At 36.7% G+C, this 24,654-nt stretch overlaps 1 protein-coding gene across 2 annotated transcripts in view; it reads right to left on the bottom strand.

Moving 5' to 3' along the window:
- The window catches only part of nlgn3a (neuroligin 3a), a 216,383-nt gene that overhangs the window by 65,519 nt on the left and 126,210 nt on the right, over nucleotides 1-24,654 (bottom strand). For both annotated transcript variants that reach the window (XM_084134013.1, XM_084134014.1), the window contains one exon: nucleotides 12,809-12,994. In XM_084134013.1, the coding sequence (XP_083990139.1) occupies nucleotides 12,809-12,994 (186 nt within the window). The remainder of the gene's footprint in view (nucleotides 1-12,808; nucleotides 12,995-24,654) is intronic.

The raw sequence follows: 24,654 nt of genomic DNA, 5'->3' as shown, positions 1-24,654 counted from the left end.
TGCCTCATATGTCATTTTGTTAATTCCACAGTACTTTTCTTTTCATGACTGAACCTTTATATAGATTTATAGTGGCTTATTTTACTGTCAGGGGTACATGGGAGATAAAAACATTGTAATTTCAAATACAAATTTATTTTTACAAAGGGTGGTAATCAAATAAATTGATAAAACTAACAATTAAGTTAATCTTTTGAAGTGTAATCAAATTAAAATGTAATAATACCTTTTATGTTTGGCAAGTTTACTGTTTAAACTAAAACATGTAACAACTAGTGTGATATTCCCTTAAAAACAATGTTAATTGTATTATTAGTAGTAGTAGTAGTACTTTAAGAAGTACATTATACTGTGCAATAGTAATGTATTTTTTTTTAATAGTTTCTTCAAGTTAGATTGAACTTTTATTATGGCGTGTTGTAATGAAGACCTTCAAATTTCTGTGTTTTAATAAACTGTATTTATTATTATTACTATTATTACTTGAAAAAAAATACACTCTACTGTGCAATATTAATGTATTTCTGTTATAATTTCTTCAAGTTTCTTCAAGTCTAAAACCTTTATTTTGACGGGTTGTCGTGAAGACCTTTGAGTTTCTGTGTAGGGATGGCCGATACCACTTATTTTCTTTTCGATACGATACCGATACTTTCAAGGCCAGTATCGCCGATACCGAAACCGATACGATACCTCTAAACTGAACTTTTAAATTTAAAAATTTCTTAAATTATTGAATTACTAAGAGTAAAATGGGTAATGATACCCACTTAACATTATATTTGAAAGGCATTTTAACATTCAATACGCCTTATTTCGAATTTATTATAATATATTTTTTGTTTACACACAGTTAAAATGTTTACTTGTAGTGGTAACCATGGAAATCTACAAAATAGTTCAACTATGATCACTGTAATGTTCATTTCCATAAGGGACTGCCAGTGACAGGCTGTTGCACCCATAAAATGCAACTTTTTTTATTCTGACAGTGTATGTTTTATTTTAACATTCAATTTAATTGCACAGACTATGTAGGCTACAATTTCAATTTGTTTATTGTGAAATAACTCAAACATATGATGTTTTTCTGTCTTCTGTTAAGCATTGTTCTGGGCTGCGTTTCCCAAAAGCATCAATGTTTTCTTATGACACTTTTGGGAAACGCAGCCCTGTTTGAATGCTGGCAGTGTGTGAACGCTCTCTGTGATTGATTGGTTCTGACTTGCAGCATTTGCGTAGGTTTTGATTTTGGTTCTGACTTTTGATTAATTCGTGGCCAAATTGTTCTTTATACAGTAATTTGTGACTGAAATCCGTGTTTCTGTCCGATTTCCACATTGTAGGAATCATAGGGGTCTACATGCCATTTGCCATGTTAAAGAGGGTTAGTTGTGTTGGTTATTTATTGTTGTGTTATAAAGTTATAACCATTAATAAGAATGATATGCAGTTAATAGTGGTCCACTCATATATAGCCTATATAGCGCTCTTTGTGGCCATTGAATAGATGCAGCAATTGTTTTAGTTATGCACTGGTATGGAGGTATTTGAAAAATACATACAATATTGTACCCAATATTGACACCTTTATACACCAAATGAAGCGGTACACTGCCCAGCACTAGTTCTAATGCAACCAATCATTATGATCAGTGGAAATAGTCACACAGTAGGGTCATGACAACTATGTTATCCAAGAACTGGCTTTACAGGGTACAGCACTTAGGTGACAGGTAACATAGTTGACAGTTTCACCATTTTGACTCTTTTTTTTTATTTTATTTTTTTATGCTGTCAGCATTTTTGATAATTTCATAAAAACTTCCATGGCCCCCAGAATATTTTGAATATCTGAACATGCAATATATCATAATAAAGAACAGAGCCTCTGCTTTCAAACAACAATACAAAATGGTTTATTTTAGCTTAATGCTGTTATGTATTGACTGACTATTGCAAAAGTGAGGTTCCTTCCTGTTATTCAAGTATCTTGCACATGCATTATTATTATTATTATTTTGTCAACACTGGAATATGGGTAAGTTTAATTCAAAAAGCAACATTTAAATAGGTTATTTTAGATGAAATGAGTATTCGAAGACAATATTGTGTTCGAAATATCCTCCACAGAAAAAAAAAAAAAGAAAAAAAAAACATTATATAATGCTGGTCGCGTGGTTTTGAGATAACCCACTTTTTGTATGTATGGTTAGTAACATAGTTCACAGAACGTTTGCGGACGTGAGAAAAAGAATATTTTCAGAATTTAAATGAAAATTACATTTGAGCTGATTTGTAATATAATTTAATATAATATAGATTAACATTTTTTATTCATTATTTGAACTTTTTAAGGGACATCAAGGCAATTGCAAGCACAATTAAACATAATGTTTGTTTGAGGTTATAATATAGATACCCTTAATGGGTAAAATATGATTTTTAAACTGAATGACTCGGTTATAAATAAAAGAGATGGACACACATACACAGACACACATCACATTTACTTATTGTGCTAGTTCATGCTACTTGTGCGTGATCCACATGTATACTTTGTTTTTGAGTGGATAATTTGACAAGAAATACGCAATGCGTCTGAGACGCACATTTGTCAAATACAGTAACATTCATTCACTCTGGTAACTCAATGTACAAGCTGAGTAAACAGCTGAATGTCAAAATAAAGTCTTTTCATAATCCCCTCCTATAAAGACTTTAGTCAGATTAAAGTCAAACATCAATATTCTCTGAGCATCAGTTATTAGGTTATGAAATATTAATTATCCAAAATAAATACAATTATTCACAGCTTATTAGGTACAAAATCAGGAACATCTCCACGATACCCAGTATTTTTATGTTACTGCTTCTAAAAAAACTTTAAAATATAAGAATAGCAATAAGTCACATCAACACAGCTATCTGAAAGAAAAGTGTCATTGTTTAAGTTAGGCAGAAGAGCGCAGGCGTGAATAACTGTTGTGTCGTGTAAAAACATTGTGTGGAGTGAATGAGGACAGCCAGAGAATGATGTTCAGTTAAACTAAGTGCTTTCAGTACACTAAAAGCAAATGGACTTGCTTAACTTGAATGTATGATATTAAAGTCATAAAGTAGATTGATTACTTTTCAGAGCTCTTATTCACTATATGAGACACTGTCACTTTAAGTACAGCCACATTATGGCTTCAATTAAAACTAGACCATATTCAGTCATAAAGAAAAGCAATGACTCGATGTGTCGACTGGCTAGGACTTATCTGTGCATTATTTTAACTGTAATGTCACAGCAAATATCTTTTCATTTCGTAAGATGTTGTGTCACTAATTCTGGCATATCTGTTCATCGCAGACTTTGTTTAAACCGTCATCTCATTTAGTTCATTAGACTCAAGTGCCTCTTTATTCATGCACAGTTTTGCAGCTCAAAGTGTTAACACTTGAAAGTCGTGCATCACATCACAAAGCTATACCACCATGAATACCATCCCACTAATAAAACTAACACAATTTAAGTGTGCATATTTATGGTCCCCAATAACCCAAAAGTCTTCATAAAAAATGCGAGCTGACATGGGTAGAAGGAATCCTCCAATGTAGCCCCTCGCGAGTCCCCTTTAATGTATGAGACGTTCCATTAAAAGGGGAGCATGTCCTCGTGAGCAGAGCTTTTAGGCTGATTAGTTACAGGAATAGAAAAAAAGGACACCCAATGACCTTCAGTAACACTGCTGGGTGGTCTCCAACATCCTTCCAATACACACACACACACACACACACACACACACACACACACACACACACAGCCAAAGCTCTAGTTGTTTAATATTCCAGCGACAGCCCGTGGAGCCATCTCTCATTTGACATAATTGTTATTAGGAGAGAGAAAGAAAAAGGCAAATCTGCATGTTCAATTAGAGCCAGCCTTATGCCAAATAGATAATAATACATGAGATTGGGTAATGTCCTTGATATAGAACTCCTCATTCTCTCAATCATTCACCTTCCCTCTTGTTTGCTCTCCCTCCCCGAGCACTGATGCTAGAAAGACCGGAAAAGCTGCATTTGAAGGAGAGGCAGTGGCCCGGAATGATTAAGAACACATCTGGATTCTTGACTGGATGCTTGTGAACAATGTGATTTGCCAAGATGCTGTAGAACATGTACCTGAACCAACACGCTTTGTTGGTACTCGAAAAAACATTCATATTATCAATCACAGTTCTGCCCTAGCCCTGACCCTAACCCACCCTTGATGTTAAATGGCATTAGTTGGTTGAAAAGAATGTTGTTCCACTCCCCAGACCCTAAGCCTAAAACCAGAAGGCATAGACTAGTTGAAAGTGTTGTTGCAGGCCCTAGCAATAACTTTAATCCAGAGATGTCTAATCAAGATCCTGGAGAGCCAACTTCCTACAGAGAGGCCTCCTACAGAGTTTAGCTCAAATCGGCTCCAACGCACCTGTAAGTCCTCAAAATCTTGATTAGCTGGTTCAGGATTGTTCAATTGGGGTGGGAGCTGAAATATGGCCATCTTGGAGCAGAATTGGGCATCACTGCCACACCCCTATTCCTGAAATTGCACTGCAATGATTGGTTAATAGGAATGTTATTACAGGACCTCTCCCTAACTCTATAACACGAAGATGTAGCCTGGTTGATTAGAGTTTTGCAGGCTTTGATAACAACTCTAAACCAGGAATGTCCAATCCTGCTCCTGGAGAGCCAACTTCCAAGAGAGTTTAGCTCTGCTCTGCTCCAACACACCTGTCACTCTTGAGGATTTTAATTAGCTGGTTCAAGTGTGTTTAATTAAGGTTGGAGCTACACTCTTTAGAAAGGTGGCCTTCCAGGATGTCCTAAACCTACCAGCAAATCAAAGGACAATGACAGTCAATAGGAGTGTTGTTCCAGAACCAACAAATGATGTTGAAACCGAAACATGTCCCACTTGTGTAAATAACCAATTGATGATGCTTACAGATACAGAAATGGAAGATCATGTCAAGTCAAGTCAAGTCAAGTTTATTTATATAGCGCTTTTCACAATACAGATTGTATCAAAGCAGCTTCACAGTATTAAATTAAAATAATACATCAATGCTTGTTTCTAGTGGAAAACGTCCACGTTTGGTAATGCTGATCAATAGTATTGTTGATTTATTAATTAAATTAAATTTCCCCAAATATCCCCAACTGAGCAAGCCAAAGGCAACAGTGGCAAGGAACCGAAAAACTCCATCAGGTGACTTAATGGAGAAAGAAAAAAAAAACCTTGGGAGAACCCAGGCTCAGTCGAGGGCCAGTTCTCCTCTGGCGTTTATGAACTAGAGGTCGGATTTAAAGGAGACATATCATGCTTTTAAATTGTTCCTTTTTACATATAAATCATACATTTGTAGTCTATATAAAGTGGAACTGCAATGCTTGGGTCTGAATTCCTCATTATTATAGCTCCACAGGACCCTTTTCTACCCCTTTTCTGATGTGCGTCTGAGAGCAACTCGTTTTGGTGCAGTCTCTTTAAATACAATTGAGACACTTCATACCCCGCCCCCTCTCCAGGTTGCAGCGGTTCAACTCCACCCCGTTCGGCCATTTTTGTAGTTTGATAGCAGAGATATGATTATCTAGCGGCACAGAAACTTTTTATTCACACGTTATTAACAAAATGTCAACAACGGAAGACTTGTCCAGCCAGCCTTACATGTTCGAGCCAGAGTCGGAGCCGGAGCGAGATGAAAATGAAGACGACGAACCTGTAGAACAACGTCTTCATATGGATGTATTGCAATGGTGTATTACTGTATTTACACATGAAACTTTGGTCTTCCGACCTTTTACCACCGTGTCGATTTATTTTGATTAATATGTGCGAGGGAGAGAGAGCAAGACAGCGTCTAGTTTGGAGACGGTGATGTCTTGTTTACACTTTCGCCTGGCTCTGAAAAAGAGAGAGTGAGCGCGCGCGCGACCGGGTCTCTCTCTCTGCTCGTTCTTTCAGTTAAACATGCACCCTGTCACGCGCGGCAGTTCATCTACATTAGACGGTGTAATGAAGCGTGTGGGTTACTACATCCAACAACCGAACATTTTAACTTACCCTCTTGTAACTTCTGCATCCTTTAGCTTGGACTACAAAATTGCAGCGAGAAATAAAAATGGCGGATTGCTCGAAGTGTTGGGCCGGAAGTCATTGTCCTTATTTGGCAGTTCCGCTGCAAATACTGTGACGTAATAGTTCAAAAACGTCATAGATAACAGAAAAATCGGAACAGGTTGAAAAATATGACCAAAACAGAATATAAAGATATCAACGAAGCACCTGAAGAGAATAATTTCATATTTTCTGTACTTCTAAACACTCCAAATATACAACAAAATGCATTTAAGGGCTAAAAAAGTGCATTTGGCATGATATGTCCCCTTTAACTGTAAGATTAAAAGTATTATATGAATGCCTGGCTGAAGAGATGCGTCTTTAATCTAGTTTTAAACTGGGAGAGCGAGTCTGAGCAACGAACAGTATCAGGAAGACTATTCCAGAGTTTTGGAGCTAAATGTGAAAATGCTCTCCATCCTTTGGTGGACCTAGATATCCTAGGTATGACCAAAAGCCTCGAATTTAGTGATCTTAAAGAGCGCGATGGATTATAGGGCAATAGAAGATCCGTTAAATAGACTGGAGCTAAGCCATTTAGGGCTTTATAAGTCAGTAGCAATACCTTGTAATTAATACGGAACTTTATAGGTAACCAATGTAGTGATGATAAAATTGGTGTTATATGATCATATTTTCTTGATCTAGTAAGAACTCTAGCGGTGGCATTTTGGACCAACTGTAGCTTGTTTAATGAGGACGCAGGACAACCGGCAAACAAAGCATTACAGTAATCTAGTCTCGAGGTCATGAATGCATGAACTAATTTTTCTGCATCAGAAACTGATAGCATATTACGTAGCTTAGCAATGTTTCTAAGGTGGAAAAAGGCTGTTCTTGTAACATATGAAATATGATTTTCAAAAGACAGGTTGCAGTCTAGTATAACACCCAGGTCTTTTACTGTAGAGGATAAAGTAAAAGGACATCCTACTATGTTAAAGTTGTAGTGTGAGAGGTTTTGTGGGCGGTTTTTTGAACCGATGATTAGTACCTCTGTCTTGTCTGGATTTAATAAAAGAAAATTGCGCGTCATCCAATCTTTAATATCTTTAACACACTCTGTCAATTTGGATAATTTAGCGTTTTCATCTGGCCGTGATGAAATATAGATTTGAGTGTCATCAGCATAACAATGGAAACTAATTCCATGTTTCCTTATAATATTTCCAAGTGGCAGCATATATATATTGAGAATAACAGAGGGCCTAACACAGATCCCTGCGGCACTCCATAGTTTACTGGAGTTATGATAGATTTTTCTCCATTTAAATAGACAAAATGGTAGCGGTCAGATAAGTATGATCTGAACCAACTTAATGCTTGTCCTTGAACACCAGTGTAATTTTGTAGTCGATCTAAGAGTATTGTGTGATCTATAGTATCGAACGCAGCACTATCATGTGATCACATTCAAGCCCCATCCTTCAAAAACTCTATACACAGAAACTACCTTTGTCCTCTCCCTTTACATAAGGTCCCCATTTCCATCGAAGAAGTGAGGCAGGTGATTGCCCTTACACTTGATGATGGAGGAGGACAGTGGGATGCATCTGCAATCCATCCCACAACAGGGGCATGGCGGGCAGGCTAACTCCTGCGGTGGAGTGGGCTGATAGATGAAGCCCTCTTTCCTGGCCTGCCACACACCCAGACAGGGCGAGCTCCATGTGGGAGCAGCAGGCCCCATAAGATGATGAGCCAGACTGCAAGGAGGAGACAGGTCACAGTGGCCTCATTAACACCACCACAAATACACACACTTGCCAAACAAGCATCACACTCAATCTCACACACTGCACTGCGAGGATAGAGCTGAAGTGTTTTTTGATCAAGGCCTTTGATATTTCAGATGATGGGATTCAGGTAATTGTGTTTTCCTGGGGATCAGGGTCAGGGGAAATGTGAATGTCTCTTGCACCGTGGGTGGGATTCACCAGCAGAGGGATTTCAGCCTCAGATGTGTCCTGTCCAGCCGCTGGGCAGTGCATGAAATCTGTTTCATCAGATGATGTTTATTGCTCTACTCCAAGGGCAACTAAATTTTTTGCCAATTAGCAGAACAATCAATTCCCAGATTGCACACATAGCTTGCAAAGATATTTATATTTTTCTGTGGCATTTGCACATCTGTGAGAACATTGATGAGTTCCTTAAAACAGGACGCAATGATTTGTTAATTGTGATAACATACATTTGCTTACCAGGACATCAACCAAAAATAATCTTTCTCAACACCATGATTGAGTTCTTGACCACCTGGACATCTACACAAGCACTTTGTTGAACATGTTTCTTCACCTGTCCCCCATAATATCATGTTTAACCCTCTGGTACTGTTCGCATGTCGGTCAAAACATTTTTTTTCTGAAATTAAATGATTGTGCTATATTTTAGTTCAATAATGTTTTATATTTAATATTTTGTACTTCAAGGGTATTTTATTGTACTAAATCATGTTTATGCAGTAGTTATAATCCATTTATTAACTTTTTGAGCATGGACCTGAAAATGAAACTTCCAACTTAAACTGCCATAAATCTTGAATGCTTTGGAGCACAGACTTAAGTTTGGTCTCTTTTTAAATACGACACTTTACATATTATTGCTGAAGTGAATTTTTAAAAAAAGATGAACTTGAAAAAAGTTATACAATTTTACTATTGAGAAAATCAAAGCCATACATCTAAACAAGAAGTGCTCCAAATTTGAGGTTGATATATCAAAAAATGAGCTTTCAGTAATAATATGTTTGTGTGCAGTACCAAATGCTTCCATTAGATTAAATTTGTTTATTTTGACCGCCAACAATAAAAACAATGATCTTTTTTTTTTTTTTTTTTTTTTTTTTTTCACACAGCAAGTGCCGAAACCAAGTTTCGTACCATTCCGATGAAGTAAAAAATTACCGAACAGCACCAGAGGGTTAAACTGTAGTCATTGTTTGACCAAGGCAACTATACTTCTCAGTTGTGGTGACATTTACTTTTTACAAAAACAGAAGATGGATACTTTAGCACAGCATTCCTCTAAGCCTTGCCATTACTGTTTGGTAGGCCGCTTTCCCTTGCTGTGATGGCTAAAATCACAGCTTTGAGGACTATTGCAGAGCTAGCTGATTAATATTGGAAACACTTGCGAATACCCCTTACTGCAATGGCAGGTTTCCTGTTTCAATTTTCAAGGTTTATAGAGGCTGTCAGTAAAACCCAACTCCAAGACTGCTTTTTTATCTCATCAAACCAAGAAGGGAATATAGTTCTATTCAGGGGAAACATCAGCATCAGTAATATCCAATTTACTGAGAAAGGAAGGAGGCGGTTGATGTGACTATATAATAACATGCTACATGAAGCTTGGCAATAATGAATATGTGAATAGAAAATCCATTTATGGTAAAGGAAATCAATCTAAATCCAAAGTAAATCAAAGCAATTAATAACGATTTGATGCAATCTACAGAGTGCAAACAATCACACAAAATTATTCATAGCAGGAAGTGAAGCGTAGAAACAACCTAAGACCTTATCTAAAACTTCAATGATCGCTTAATAGAGAAACCCAGACACAATTTTCAACCTATGTACACTGAGAAAAACAATAAGTAGAATTTACTCAATTTTTATAAGGCAAGTTTTTGCACAAATTTTTTTCAAGTAAATTTCACATTGATGGAAATTAAGTAAATCTACTTAACTAAGCCGAGTAAAATTCACAAAGTGAATAAGTACATATAACTTGGCCTGTTAAATTATATTGAGTAATTTTTACTTACAAATCTGATCTAATTAATATAATTAAGTAAAACCACTTGATATTTTAAATACATTTTACTTGTTTTATGCAGTGCTGGTAATTATTTTAAATTAAATTAAATGTTACTCTTATAATGTGACAAAATAATACTGTGACAATGTGCAGTTAAGAGTAATTTATTAAGAAATAAGCATATACAGAAACCTATAATGACAATAATAACAATTCAGTGTGTTCGGTCTCTCTCTTTGTCCCTCTCAACCGGTTTACAGCAACGGAGGCACAAAGGGCTGAATGCATTTGAGAAATATCCTGAAATTAAGAAAAGAGAGAGAGAAAAAAACAATAATCAGTAAACAGCTAATACTTTTAAATTAAAAGTTAATTAATTTGCATTCACATTATTCATTTCATTTAAACCAAATCATTAAAAACATCCTGCATGACCTTACTCTCATAGTCAATTTACACACATTAATGCTAACATGTGACACACAGCAGATATCAAGGCTACGAATTAGGAATTTGGGAGTACGAATTATTGTCATTTACAACGTGGTTACGATTTAGTAAAAGCAGGGACCATTTAATAGATAGTATGCACGATTTAGCAAATGAATGAGGAAATGAATTATATTGTGCACGATGAGGGAACGAGAACCTTCTCACTTAGGCCTATTGTTAATTCGTGGCCAATATTTGTCATCTATAAAGAAAATTGCACACAAAATAAATATTAAACAAAAAGATCATGATTTAAGTGACATATTCATGGTTTTTAGGCGTAATTACTGATAAATCGTGTAAAACGTAAAGTTTAAAACTGAGAAAAAAATATGGCTAACGTCTACAAAGTTAACTCGTCATTAACCCTCTTGAGTCGGCAAAAGCGCCCGCGCGTAGCAGCAAATTAGACTTATACTCCGTCATTTTTGGTCATAAAGATTACAGACTTAAGAAATATGAAAAAATAAACTGTTAAATGTCTACTTTTTCCACTTTCAATCGAAATAAAACATTGTGCTTTTGTAAAATAAAGAAAATAAACAGGGTGCTTTCTGCCTCTGCCTCTCCCTTAACTTTTTTCTGGAGCACGTCTCTAAACTTAAGAACACTAAACTTTTCAAATGTATAGCATGAAGTGATGACAAGACAATCGTTGAATTAATCAAAAAATCATTATAAATCCGTAATATAATGCAGTTTTTTACTGTTGCTTACCTGTCGAGAGCCGTTGGAGTGGAGATTCGAAATCCCTCAATCATCGCGTGTTTTCTTCTTTCTGCGCATGCGCAGATTCCTTTCTTCAAGGACTAAATTTTACTTGATTTTTTAAAATTTGCTTCAAGTACTTAATTAATGCATGTAAATATGCCAGAGAGTCAGAAGTCAATTTCACTTGTCTGTTGGATGTCTAATATTTACAAGTAAAAAATTAGTATATAATTAGGATTTACTTAATATACTAAAGTTTTCATTTTTACAAAATTATTCTTAGCAAAAGATACATGATTTTTCCTGTTTTATTTACTTTGACATAAAATCATTTTTTACAGTGTAGAAAGAGAGCGAGTGAAAGAATTACAGTGGCTATCTTTACAATAGTCTCCTACAGACTGCCTGATACAACATCAATTGCTTGTAGTATCACAAAATGTAGAACGTCACGACTTTGAATATATCTAGTATTTTAGAAAGCTCCAACTTCATTTTACTGTCTTACAACAATACAAACAGTGGGCTTATCTTTATAATATACGTGTTGCTTGTACATATTTATCTCAAAGGAATTGATATTTACAGTTAACATTTGTTCTCATGTTTTATGATTCAACCATTTGAAGTTCAACAGTCAATTGGATGTCATGGAAACCCACAAAGTCAATTGACTTTCCCATCATTGTGTCTCACATCTCAGAAAAGCCTCTTGGGAATGTGTTTTAGATTTACATCTAGAGTCGGCTGCGATGAAATGCTACAGCTGCTAAGATGATAAATGTAACCTTGGTAAGTCCTGTGAAAAACTGCCACCTCTTTATGGCTGCATAAATACATAACTATGCATGTTAATTTACACACTTTGTTTGCAATTTACTGTCGGATGAACGTCCAGTATTGCTGGCATCAATTATAAGCACTTTAGTGTTTTATGCAACAGGCTGTCAACAGAAAAACAGCACATCTGCAACACATCTGTCATTTATATTGTCCACCATGAATTTATTGGACACATGTTAAACAGTTTAGTCAACCATGAATAAGTAAAGACAACATTTTTGTCAATATCTATTGTGTGGAACCACTCATAGCAATCATAGGAGTTAAATATAACTGGCTGCTGATTACAATGTATAATTTTTTACTCATCCCTCGATTTTCAAAATGGAAAGAATGAAAAGGGTATTTCTTTGGTGGAGTAACTTCTGGTTTCTGTTGTAAGTTATGTGGGTATACAGTTATTTACAAGTAAATCCCAGACGATCCAGTGGACGTCCATGTCCCTTTCTGGATTCCTTGTGCACAACCAGGTTTACTGGATTTACATGGTTATGATGTGCTGTCATTGGTTGGTCAAAGTTATTCTTTAATTACATTGTGATAGTCTATTGTAAAAAAAAACATTATAAATTATAATAATTTACAATAAATAATAACTATTTATTTTATATGATAATGTATTAATAATTGATTACAGTTAATGCATTTTTTTTTTTCTCCATTTTTACAAACTAAGTGATGAGTCTGAATCTGTATCTGTACAACCTGTATCTACTTATTTAACTTGCAATATTACTTTTCCCTTTGCATTATAATGCAAAGATCATAGCAAAGTTGAGTATTAATTTTGATTTACTTGTTCTTCTGTGGAATGAAATGTTCCCTTACCTTCAGAATGATGGGACAGGGTCAGAAGGCTCACGCAAGAGGCACCAATTCCTGATCCAAAAACAGTGATGCGATTGGAATCGCCGCCGAAATAGCCAATGTTCTCGCTTATCCAACGCAGAGCCTGGATCTGATCCAGAATCCCATAATTCCCTTTAGCAGCCTGGTCTCCTGTGCTGAGGAACCCTGTAACACAATGAGCAGACATGGCATTGAGAAACCTGCGGTATCTGAGAGATCTTCTTAAGCCTCGTCAGACAAATTCATGGATATGATCTTGTTTCACGTCGTTTTTGCAATGGATTTGAATGATACTTCATATTGTGTGGCTATCTGAGGGGAGGTGCACTTTCTGACTTTTTGCCTGGTAGATGATAAAATGAGTGAAAAAATCCCATAGACTTACTTTGAATGAGGGACTCAAGGCATATCTTTAAGCCAAAATATCATAGCAACTTCATACAGGAATCAGCTCTTTTGATTTTGAAACCTCAGCAACAGCACATTTTTTTTCCAAAACACTCTGAATACCTTGGCAAATGCATAGCACTGCCTGGCAACCACAGCCACTCACATTTTCTTTATAAAATGGAAAATATTGTTATTGTATTATTTTGCACCATTGTAAATACAGAATAAAGGCAAATGTAGAATACTGTGCTGATAGTATGTTGACCAATCATTGCACTCAACCTGTATTTATGTAGATAAACTAGGGATGCACGGATGAATCTGCCAATAATCGGTATCGACTGTTTAAAAACAGCCAATGATGAGGGCCAATTATATCCTGTCAATTAAAAGGGGCGGGAAAAAGTCAGATTGCAATTCACACTGTGTTTGAAGAAAATCTCTGCTGTTGAATTTAGGGCTGTCAAAGTTAACGCGACAATAACGTATTAACAATTAAGATTAACATATAGTAGCGATGTTAAAGCTCTATTTGACCCACCGAATCACCTGTAGTTCAAGCCAGGGTTGCAGGTCTGTGATTTTTCCCTACATCAAACATAATTTGTATCGCCTCCTATCCAATCGCAAAGAGCATTGAGCTTTACTTCTGATAAGAAACAAAGTCTCAGGTTTCAAATTCAGTCCATTTTATCACGGAAATCGAACAATAAATGGCATTTTAAATGTGACATTACTGTACATGACTGTAGCGCCTCGGTTTAAGCAGTATTAGAGAAAAAATTTGTATCGGTACATCTCTATGAGAAATTATTTACAAATGTACAACAACAGACAGAGATTTCCTAGCGTGGAATAGAGCAACAACACTGAAACAATGTTAATCTACATGTTGCCTCCCAGAAGAGCTATTATTAGAGCTGGTGACTGGGAAATGAATTTTCTGATACACGGAGGCTAAATGTTTTATCTGGATTGCTTCCTGTCTTCACTCCGACAGTGGATGGTTAGCTTTGACAACCTGACATCTCTAGAGGGAAAGCCTCAAACTGCAGGGCTGGTGTTAACATGTGTGCCACTGCGTTTTCGTGCGAATGCGAGAGAAAACCAGAGACTGAAATAGAGAAGGGGAGAGTGGGCGAGAGAGATAAGAGGGGATTCACTAAACAGTTGTGCGACATTAGCATGTAGAATTTTGCAAACTCCTGGGTTTTATTCACTTACCACCTGCAAATTAGTTGAAGCAGGCAGAAAATGCACTGTAATAGTGCCACACCATGTGTATTTAAAAAAAAATGAAGCCATATTTTATAGAATGTGCTACATTGATCATGGCAGATGATCAACATGGTGATCAAATAATGCAGAAGAGCATTACAATCAAAGGCAATTTCCCTCCAGAGAGTGTGTTTGTCTCTACAATTAAGGAGCCAATGAATGATGGGTAATATCATTCATATTCACAGAACAACTGCATGAAATCTCAATTTGATAGCTGTGTCTGAAAGCTACAGTACACGTCCAAATCCAATATTTGCATAACCTCGTGTCTGCTGAGCTGCCTTCATCTGGTCGGTTTTTGAAGGCAGCATAAAGCATCCTTCAGTGCCTATCCCACAATCCTGTGCGTGCAAGTCAGTGGTTATAATGGAAAAAATAAAAATGGCATCTTAAATGCCCCCTGAAATCAAAATTTACGTTTTTTTGCTTTTAGTATGAATATGTCAGCCTTAAAGCTACACTGTGTAATTTTTTAAGTTGATTCTTAGCAAAAAACACTTTGTTCTTTCAAAATGATATGTGCTCATTAATGTGTAATTACTTCTACCAACTAATCAAGTATTCTCGTAAGCGTAGAATCTGCCATTTAGAATACATACGAGCGAGTCACTCGAATGGTGGCGGCCATGTTGCGCCTCCATCTTGAAAATACATTAGCCAAAGAGGGACATACCTGTAAATTCAAGCTTCGCCTTTCACGTTTTTACACTCAGTGGCACCGTGACGAATGCGAGGGGGAGATTACTCGCGACTCCCGGAATATTTGAAATAATACGGCCACCGTAGGAGTTAAAACGCCCTCGGAATGGGAGGGGCTAGAAAGTAATATTCAGTTGGTAGTCATAAACAATTTCATCGCTAGATGGGAGAAAATCCTATACAGTGTAGCTTTAAGGTTATGAATAAGCTGGTGTGTTCCAAAACAATGACAATATTTGCATTTAGGAGATATAAGCATTCAAAACGTACTGTCTCTCACTTCCGCTAAAATGGGTCGTGGATTTTTATGACATCACCGCGGGCTTCAGCTTCTCATCACATCTTCTGTCCAATCAAATGCTCTCTAGAATCTAAAGCTCCGCCCCCTCTGCTATAAACACCACCTGGCCGAAGCAACCGTTGACATGTCACAGATAAATATGTGTTGGAGAAGTGTGTTCGATTGCTCAAACGCTCGAGTTTTATTCAGTTTTCCAACTGTACGTTAGTTAAGAATGAAATGACTAGAATTTATTCACACCTCTACTAAAATCCAACGTATCATCAGCGCTCGGATTCGCTTCCATGGTGATGTCAGTCTGTGAGGGAAACTAAACGCTATTGGCTATTTGAAAAGGGGGAGGAGCCATTCAATATGTCCCGCCTTAGCTTCCTGTTTCAGTGGAAATTACGTCAACGCATCACACAGAGCTGCGCGATCCAAGGCACTTCAGTGAGCCTTTAAACTGACAAAAAAGGTAGCCTAAAAATAGTAACATCTACGTTAGCTGGTTTTAATCAAGTCAAACTAATTATTAAATCAAACTAAATACATTTGTATCAACACACCTCATTTTTATGGTTTAAATCAGGTTGAAATAGCTTAATAAGGGAACAATTTACCAATTTTTAGGTGTATGAAGCGGCTGAACGAAGAAATTAATGAATATGATCCTCTGAGAAATAAGTGTTGTACTCACATTATATATGCTTGACTTTTCTTGGGAGGAATCTTTACATAAAAACATGACTGACTGGACACAGCTTAACCTATGTGAAATAGACAGCGAATAAACACGTCTTTACGACAGCAAATTATTGTAATGCAAAGGGATCGCTGTTCCTCTATGGATGGAAGAGAAGGCTCACCATCTTGTTCCCCAAATGCATTTTTATTGTGCTTTCATCAGGAACAAATCAATTAAACAGCATGTAATATATTAGCATATCAAATAAAGCATGTTTTTTTGAAAGGCTGCTTCCTGTACAGAGGAGCGTGCAAAGATAGGAAATAGGTTTATAGAGAGCATCTCAAGGGCATTGGCAGACATTCTGCACTTCATTATGTCACTTTATATTGACGTAGAGCCGCACGCTGAATCAAATGAGAGTTAAATCACTTATACTCATGCAAAATACATTGCTGTGTTTGTCTTCTCAAATACTCGTTAATGAGCACAAACATGGCATTATTCACCGGCAGTCAGAGATCACCGCAACACACAACTAGGGGTGTAAAATTAATTAATCAGTTACAGAATTTATGCAATAATACAGTAATAATACTAATGTAACCCATTTTACTTTAACCCACTACAGTGATTGTAATGGTAAATGGTAATTACATTTCATTATTATTTATATATTTTTTGTTATTATTATTCATATTTTTTTCTTAACATTTTACATTTTACAAAAACACAACAACACACAAGCAGTAATGGCTTGGACTGAAAATGATTCTATATGATCTAATCTGAAAACAAGTTCCAGAACTATTATAGAAGACAACAAAGCCAACCCACAGGCTACATTTAAAAAATATATTCTCTGTGGTTTGTGGATCTTTTTAATTGGAAATGTGGAAGCAAATGTTTTCTTTGGAAAGCAATTACGATTTTTTAAAAATATTTTTACATATCACTGTTTTGTATGCAGGGCTGTTGTAGAATTTAAAAAGCACTGGGGTCAGACTGAGGTTATATTAGCTTTTGCTTCAACATGTTATTGCCTGTTACATATGGTGACCAGATCTCTCATGGTGTAATACGGAACGGGACCACATGAGCATTTACATTACGAAAGCAATCCGGTCTAATGCATTTTCAACTACCTCTGGAAGTGGTGGACAGTGGACAAGCTCAAAACCCTTTAGACCCTATTTACACCAATATTTAGTGTCATCCACTTGTGAACCAATCGACCAAAACGCATCTCAATACCAGGTGTATACAGGACCAAATATACTGACACATATCTGGTTTTCATCAAGCTGTTTATGTTCACTTAAGCCATAACCAACTGTATTTACCCAAGATACAACTGTGTCTATATTTGACCAATCAGGCGCAGAGTGAACTGAATTCTGGATTGTGCACTGTCTGAGAGAGCGCTTCTGGTGTGCATCATTCAGCCTGATACCACATTGAGTGTTTGTTTTTTTTCCACTTACTGCAGATAACTTTTTTCTAATAAACTCTTTTTGAAGATCTTCATTAAATGTACACACTCGCTTCTTTGACATATTGGCTTCTGACTCCTCCGCACTCTCTAATATCCCGCCTTCACTAACTGCAAGTTAGGCTAATCGATAACCAATTGTTCTCCAAAATATACTGAGATGACGAGATTGGCTACCTTTGATTAGGCTATTCTCGTGTGACTCGGGCCTATACTCGCTTTTATGATCACCTAGCAAAGACAATTTAGGAAAGAAGAAATTTTTTTCATAATAAGTTTGGTCACTAAAAATAGAGTTGAAATACGGGACTGTCCGGGGTAAAACATCAAGTCAAGTTCAATATGTTTATGTTGTGTAGGGCCATCCCAGAATTTACATTCACCTAAAAAAAACAAAACAAAAAAAAACACAGCAATGCTGTATTTGTAGTCTGTAATCTGCTATCTGTACATTTCCCAGCATCATATGGGGTCTAACGAGGATGGTACTTGTTAATTCGATGATAATGCAATACATTACAATATTATTATCCCCTAGGGGAATAGAATGCTTTCCACAGGCAGAAAAAAGCTCATAAGGTGACTTACAATATCAGTAGAGCTTAACATCACTAAAGGTGATGAAACACAGACTCTCCTATAAGAGTTTTAACAATAGCTCTTGTTCACAATGCAGACAGAAAGAGGGTGAAAGCTCTGTCTCAGGCCAATCCTGCATGTTCAAATTCCATCATTGTAAAACATTTTTGGCTCAATCGCACACACAGATATCGATCGATGCGGCAACAATGACATGACATTGAGCTGGTGGGAGTTGGGCTGGAGCTGACGCTGGAATATGACCACATTAAATATACAGCAAACCCACTGGAGATTTCCTCACCTTCTTTCATCACTAAAGCCGTCGGGCGGATTGCTCACTGCTGTCCATCCAATGCCTTGCCCTCTGTTCATCTACCCTGTCACCTGGACAGCTCATCAGACAGCCTCGCTCTGGGCATGCTTTGAATATCAAAACATTTCCACTCACTTCTGCATTTCATGCATTCCCATGGCCTCGTACATCACATGCTTATCATTTTTAGAGTCATGTACTGTATATTAGGATGTCACTGCAGACATTGCAAATGTACGATTGTCTTGTTTCCCAGTTAAAAATGATAAACACTCGTGAGACTAAATAAATACAGCATTTAGCTGCAAGTAGCAACTATCGGGGCCAAGCAAACTATCTGCAAAATGTTGGTTGAATATATCGTTCTGGTGATGGAACTGATATGACACTGTCAGGGGTTACAATGGTACATTTAAAGGTTTTATCTCAATATGGAAAAGTACTGCAGAGAATCAGCCATTAGATCCTTTATGGCATGTCACCATCAGAACGACGGCCATGTTTCTCAAGATACACAACTGTCATCATAGACAATGAAGGCACCTCACAAAAAGACATTGCATGCCAATTTAGAGGTCAGTTGGACCAACGGTTCTGTAGTTAAAGTAATGTCATGTTTTGTTGTATTATAGGGCCAATAAGTGGCCCAGTCCTGCTACTTTTATTCAGTGTTTTCTCAGACTGAGGCCTTACACAAATGTGTCATATTTAATAAAATATCTCATTCCATTTAATAATTATATCCATTTATATACATATGATTCTTTGACAGGGTTCCTTTGGCACGTAGAATCAAAATTTCAACTTGGAGTCGACCAATAATATTTCAGTGGCTTTATTCCAACCAAGCAAACGACCTAGAACCAATTTGCTATAGAACTTGCATGTTTGGTATTGTTGTACTCGGCATGTCCCAGTGCAAGGAAATTATCCACAAGAAAATTTGTTTAAAAAAAAAATTAGAAGCATATATTTCTATTTTTGGCCACTAGGTGGCGACGGCCCCACAGTTCTCAGGCTTCTTCATGGTGACAACAACACATACTATGTTTCACAATACATTACTATGTTCGTAAATAATATTCAAAAATTCAAAATGGCTGACACACAAAATGGTTGACATGATGAAACATGGTATCGTTCGACTTGGTATGCTGTGCCTAATAACTAAAGAGACCAGTCTCATGACTTTAGGCCAAACCATTTAGAAGTTTAAGCCAAGATTGCACTATTCCTGTACAAGAATGAGTTGACAGGTACCAAGTTTTGTCTCAAAACATTTAATAACTTTATCTCAGCAACTGCTGATCTGAACCAGTTTTGGTGAAGATCAGATGAACTGTCTTGGGCAAGTTCAATAAAGTAGGGTTTTCTGAAAATTCAAAATGGCAGGAAATGTAGTTGTAATTGAAAGCATGGTACGCATTCGACTCGGCATGAGGAATCTGGGATTTTGTTTCTAGGCCTTACAGTTCAAAAGGTTTTAGAGTAAACGAGATGGTGATGGTGGTGGTACTTTTTTAAACTTTCTGGAGTGATGCGCAACGACTGGTGGGTAAATATCCCTCTCCACTTCCTGTGAAGTGAGGTATCGATTTTCCCCTACTCCCTATGCTGTTTGCAGTGGCCTTCATATAAAAAATTAGGGCTGGGACAGATGTTGGTATATACCCTGTGATATTCTCTTCGTAGGGTACTTACCGCCTGTAATGAAACACACCTACAAACTTAGTGAGTATCTCTTTAATGTAGTGGGAAGTTAAATGTGCATTGCAGCCGAAAAAAATAAATAAAAAAATCTTTCATCATCAAATATGGTAAATGGCAGCTCAAGCAATCTTGTTTGACACACGAGAACCAGTGTGCACTAATCAGTGTTTATGTGAATAAATAACTAAATTAAATCTTTTTATCATATAATCCATATGCTTGATTCACATGGGTTTATTTTACAATGTCTTTATGTACTTTTAGAAGCTTGTAAATGTTGCTGAGGTTGGGAGACTGGCATTATTATTGGTTTACTTTTTAAAGGATGGACAAAATATTGAGAAAATATTAAATCTATCTTAATTTTTTTCAACAAAATCAACAAAAGTCCAGAGAGTGAGTGAATTATGATATATTATGATATAATCATTTTGGGGTGGAAAATCCCTCTAATCTTTCAGAAGCTGAGGCAAAAAGAATTGAGAATACGTGATACTCGTTACTGAGCTTTAGATAGAGCCTGTGTTACTAATGGAGGAAGACAATAATGAAGGAAGGAAGAGGATGATGCAATGGAGTAGTAGCTTTTGACATCAGCCAGTCTGTCTTCCTCTCTTTCCTTCTCTGTGGATGCCAGCTAACAAGGCTGTCTGTGTGTCTGAAGTATCTGCCAGTCTCCCAACCCCGCCTGTCCAACCTCAGCTACACAATCACTGCCTTGACAGTCTCATAACCCCCCTTCATTCTCTCCCCGAGGCTGAATAGAGGGGCTCTGGGGTGAGGATGACGAAGGAAAGGGAAGGCCACCCTCAAAAACATAAATATGGGATTTGAAAGGGAAAAGGGCTAGGCAGAGGCGGAGAGCACATCCCTGATAGAGCGGGAAAGAGCATTTGGATCACTGTACTGTCCTCTCTTCAAAGACACTCTCTGGCCGATTCAATGATGTGTCTGGGAAGTCGGGGGGAAGGCTAGAACAAGAGAGCTGTTTTTACGGCCCTCTGAACACTGGGGCCCATTCACATCTCATTTCTGCTCGCTTTCTGATGGAGGGGCGGAAAAGAAGAGGCCACAACGAGAGGTTTCTCTGCGAAATAGATACGCTTCCAGCATGCAATGAATGGCATCCAGGAAAGTATGGGGCTAGGCTTGTTTTTCTCCCCGAATTACTGGGATGGTTTACATACACACATATTCAAGGCCACTTGTCAGAATTTCATTAAAAAAAAAAAAAAGTCAAAACACTCATTCTAATGGATATTCCCGTTTGAAATCTTTGGTGGTGTGTGTTTTAACTCCACATTTAAATACATATGGAGTTATTTATATTGGTTTCACACATTTTCATCTAGCAGTTTAATGACTTTTGATTAAATGATAATGTCAAGCGATATAATAACTTTATATTAAACATAGAATATTTGGTAACACTTTAGAATACTGTTCCTTCATTAATGAATAATTACACAGGAACAAACGAGTAACGCATTATTAACATTCTAGTAACTACTATTAACTAACAATAAACTCTGATTAACAAATTAGTAAGTAATAGTGCTCAGATGAATGTAGTAGTTCATTATTAGCTAATCAATAACTACTATTTTTTTCATACCTCCCAGAGAACTATTATCTACAGGTTCATAATTAACATGAATAATGCATAATTTATAATAAAAGGTAACGGTAACCCACTAGTAATGACTCAAGTATTACTACATAATTTTAAAGGAACTACTAATTATTTGGATCAGTATTTTAAAGTGAAAAACATGATAACTACCTAATATTGACTGAAGTCATTGTAAGCTTTTGAGATTTTTGTAAGCTTTTGAATAGTAATTCCTTCCAATGGATTTGGTATCACTTTAGTTACCATTACTAGTGTGTTCCCATGATCTTCACTTTAGAATACTGATCCAAATAATCAGTAGTTCTTTTAGAAAGATGTAGTAACACTTGAGTCATTACTATCAAAAACCTTACAAAAGCCTTAAAACTTACAATGACTTCAGTCAATATTAGGTATTTATCATGTTTTTCACTTTAGAATACTGATCCAAATTATTAGTAGTTCCTTTAGAAGGATGTAGTAACACTTGATTAATTACTAATGAGTTACCATTACCTTATTATATATTATGCATTATTAATATTAATTATGAACCTGTATATAGTAGTTCTTAGTAGTCTTCAGTGAGGTATGAAAAATAGTAGTTACTGATTAGCTAATAGTGAACTACCACATTCGACTGAACGCTATGACTTACTAATTCGTTAATCAGAGTTTCTTGTTAGTTAATAGTAGTTCCTACAATGTTAATAGTGCATTACTCATTTGTTCCTGTGTAGTTATTCATTAATGAAGGAACAGTATTCTAAAGTGTTACCGAATATTTTCCTTACATCTTGAATACACAAATGTACACATTTTTCAAATGTTATACCAACATTATACCATTTGCCATTGAAAAATCAGAATAATCTCGCCATGTAACGAAAGCGTGAAAATATCTATGTTTTATCTATGCTAATATCTATCTATGCTAATAATATGTTTTTCTTGTCATGTGACACCAAAATGCTTGGTTACACTTTATTTTAAGGTGTTACAGTGTAAATATACATTTAATACTGAACAATAATAATTAAATACATGTACTTAGGGTTAGGATTAGGGGTTGGTTTGGGGTTAGTGGCATGTAATTATGCATCATTTATAGTTATTACTACAGTAATGTAACGTGTACCAAGGACACTAAATGCATCCTTTATGTTAGTTCCACTGCACTTATTTTGGCCAACAAATAACAAAAAACAAGCAAACTACATTTGTAGATGTGTTCTGCAACAGGCAGCAACAGTTTATTTTTCTAGCCAATTTTTACAAGATTGAATTGGTAATAAACAATTCTGCATATTTTGGATGATAAGTATTGGTAAAACACCATTGAATCTGGTGATCTTAAGCATGCGTTGGATAGTAAAGATTTGCATAGCAATCTATTTTAGTATATATTATTATGTCTACATTTATATATGTAATCTACATAGGTATACATATTACTATATCACTTAGGCAGCTTCGACATCCATTTACAGTAAACAGTTCTTGTTGTCCATTTCAAGATGGCGACTGACATATGTACAGAAGCTGCATCTTGTTATTAATATGTCTATGAGTTATACCACCATGACATTTTGCACTTGTTAACATATTCATTACAGAAGAGGCATATTCAAGTCACTATGTACTGCATTGTGATGCATTTCTGAATAAATGACTACATCCAGACAAATAAAACGAACACTGCATCATTGACCGATAAATCATGTAATTCCATCATTTATCAAGGAGAGGTTTATGATGGAGTGACTGGCGTGGAATTAATGACTGCAGATATATGATGGGACAGCATTAGAGGAATGTCATACCTGGATTTAGATGAGATCTGACAAGACCGCCTTTTCATCTTTGAGCTCTTAATAACAGTAAGAGCTCTTGTCGCCAAGAATCTCAGCCCAAACTCTTTACCATCAGATGAAACAACTGGTGCATTCTTGGTATTTTGATTTTCAATTCAGCTGAAAATGAGCATTTGATGAGATTGCAACGGACATGCAATTTCTACGGTATTAAGCGCATTCACCTCAAAGACACAAAAACCTGTCATATTTATGTGCCGTTGTGGAACGCTACAAACCAAAACCCATAACGTTGATAGGCGAGGATAAACGACCCGGGAAATTTGGGACTGATAAAACAGATTGCTTCCACTAAAGTCCAATGCCTTTAGGAGTAAGCAGTAAGCAGCGTAAAGTAAATCAGGGTGCTTATGGGCCAGCTGTTAGCCATCCTGTCCTGTGACAGCACTTCTCTTAATCTGATTACATGACATGCTCTCTCTGGGCAGGCAGGAACCCTGTGAATGACAAAAGAGTGGTGTGCATTGAACGGCCCTGCTCTCATGGAGCACTTCCCAATCAATCACATCCAGCTTTGAATGGCACTGAATGGAAGCGTGTGTGTCAGGGTGGGGGCGACTCGCTCTGCATCTCAAAGACAGCAAAAGGCTTTTACGCTAAGTGTAAGCTTCAGCCTGAGAGCTACAAGAGTATGAAACTGTTGCGTACATCAGACGGGGGGGTTATCAAAGCTAATCAGTCTAAGGGAGCGGGCGTACGTGGTCACATTTCAGAGCATCTTCAAAGTGCTTCTCGCCCCCGATCGCAGGTGGAAGCTGCATCTCTTCATAATGAGAGCCTTTTGGGGGGGGAACAACCCAAAACTCCAAATGTGGTTTGACAGCCTGCTTTGATAAGACCAACTTTTTTTTCTTCTGTCATCCTACAGTTCCAACTTGTTCTCAAAGGAATAGTTCAGTTGAAA

This window comes from Abramis brama (genome assembly GCF_963993115.1).
Source record: "Abramis brama genome assembly, chromosome: 13".
Taxonomy (NCBI): domain Eukaryota; kingdom Metazoa; phylum Chordata; class Actinopteri; order Cypriniformes; family Leuciscidae; genus Abramis; species Abramis brama.
This window is presented reverse-complemented; position numbering and strand designations above follow the sequence as displayed.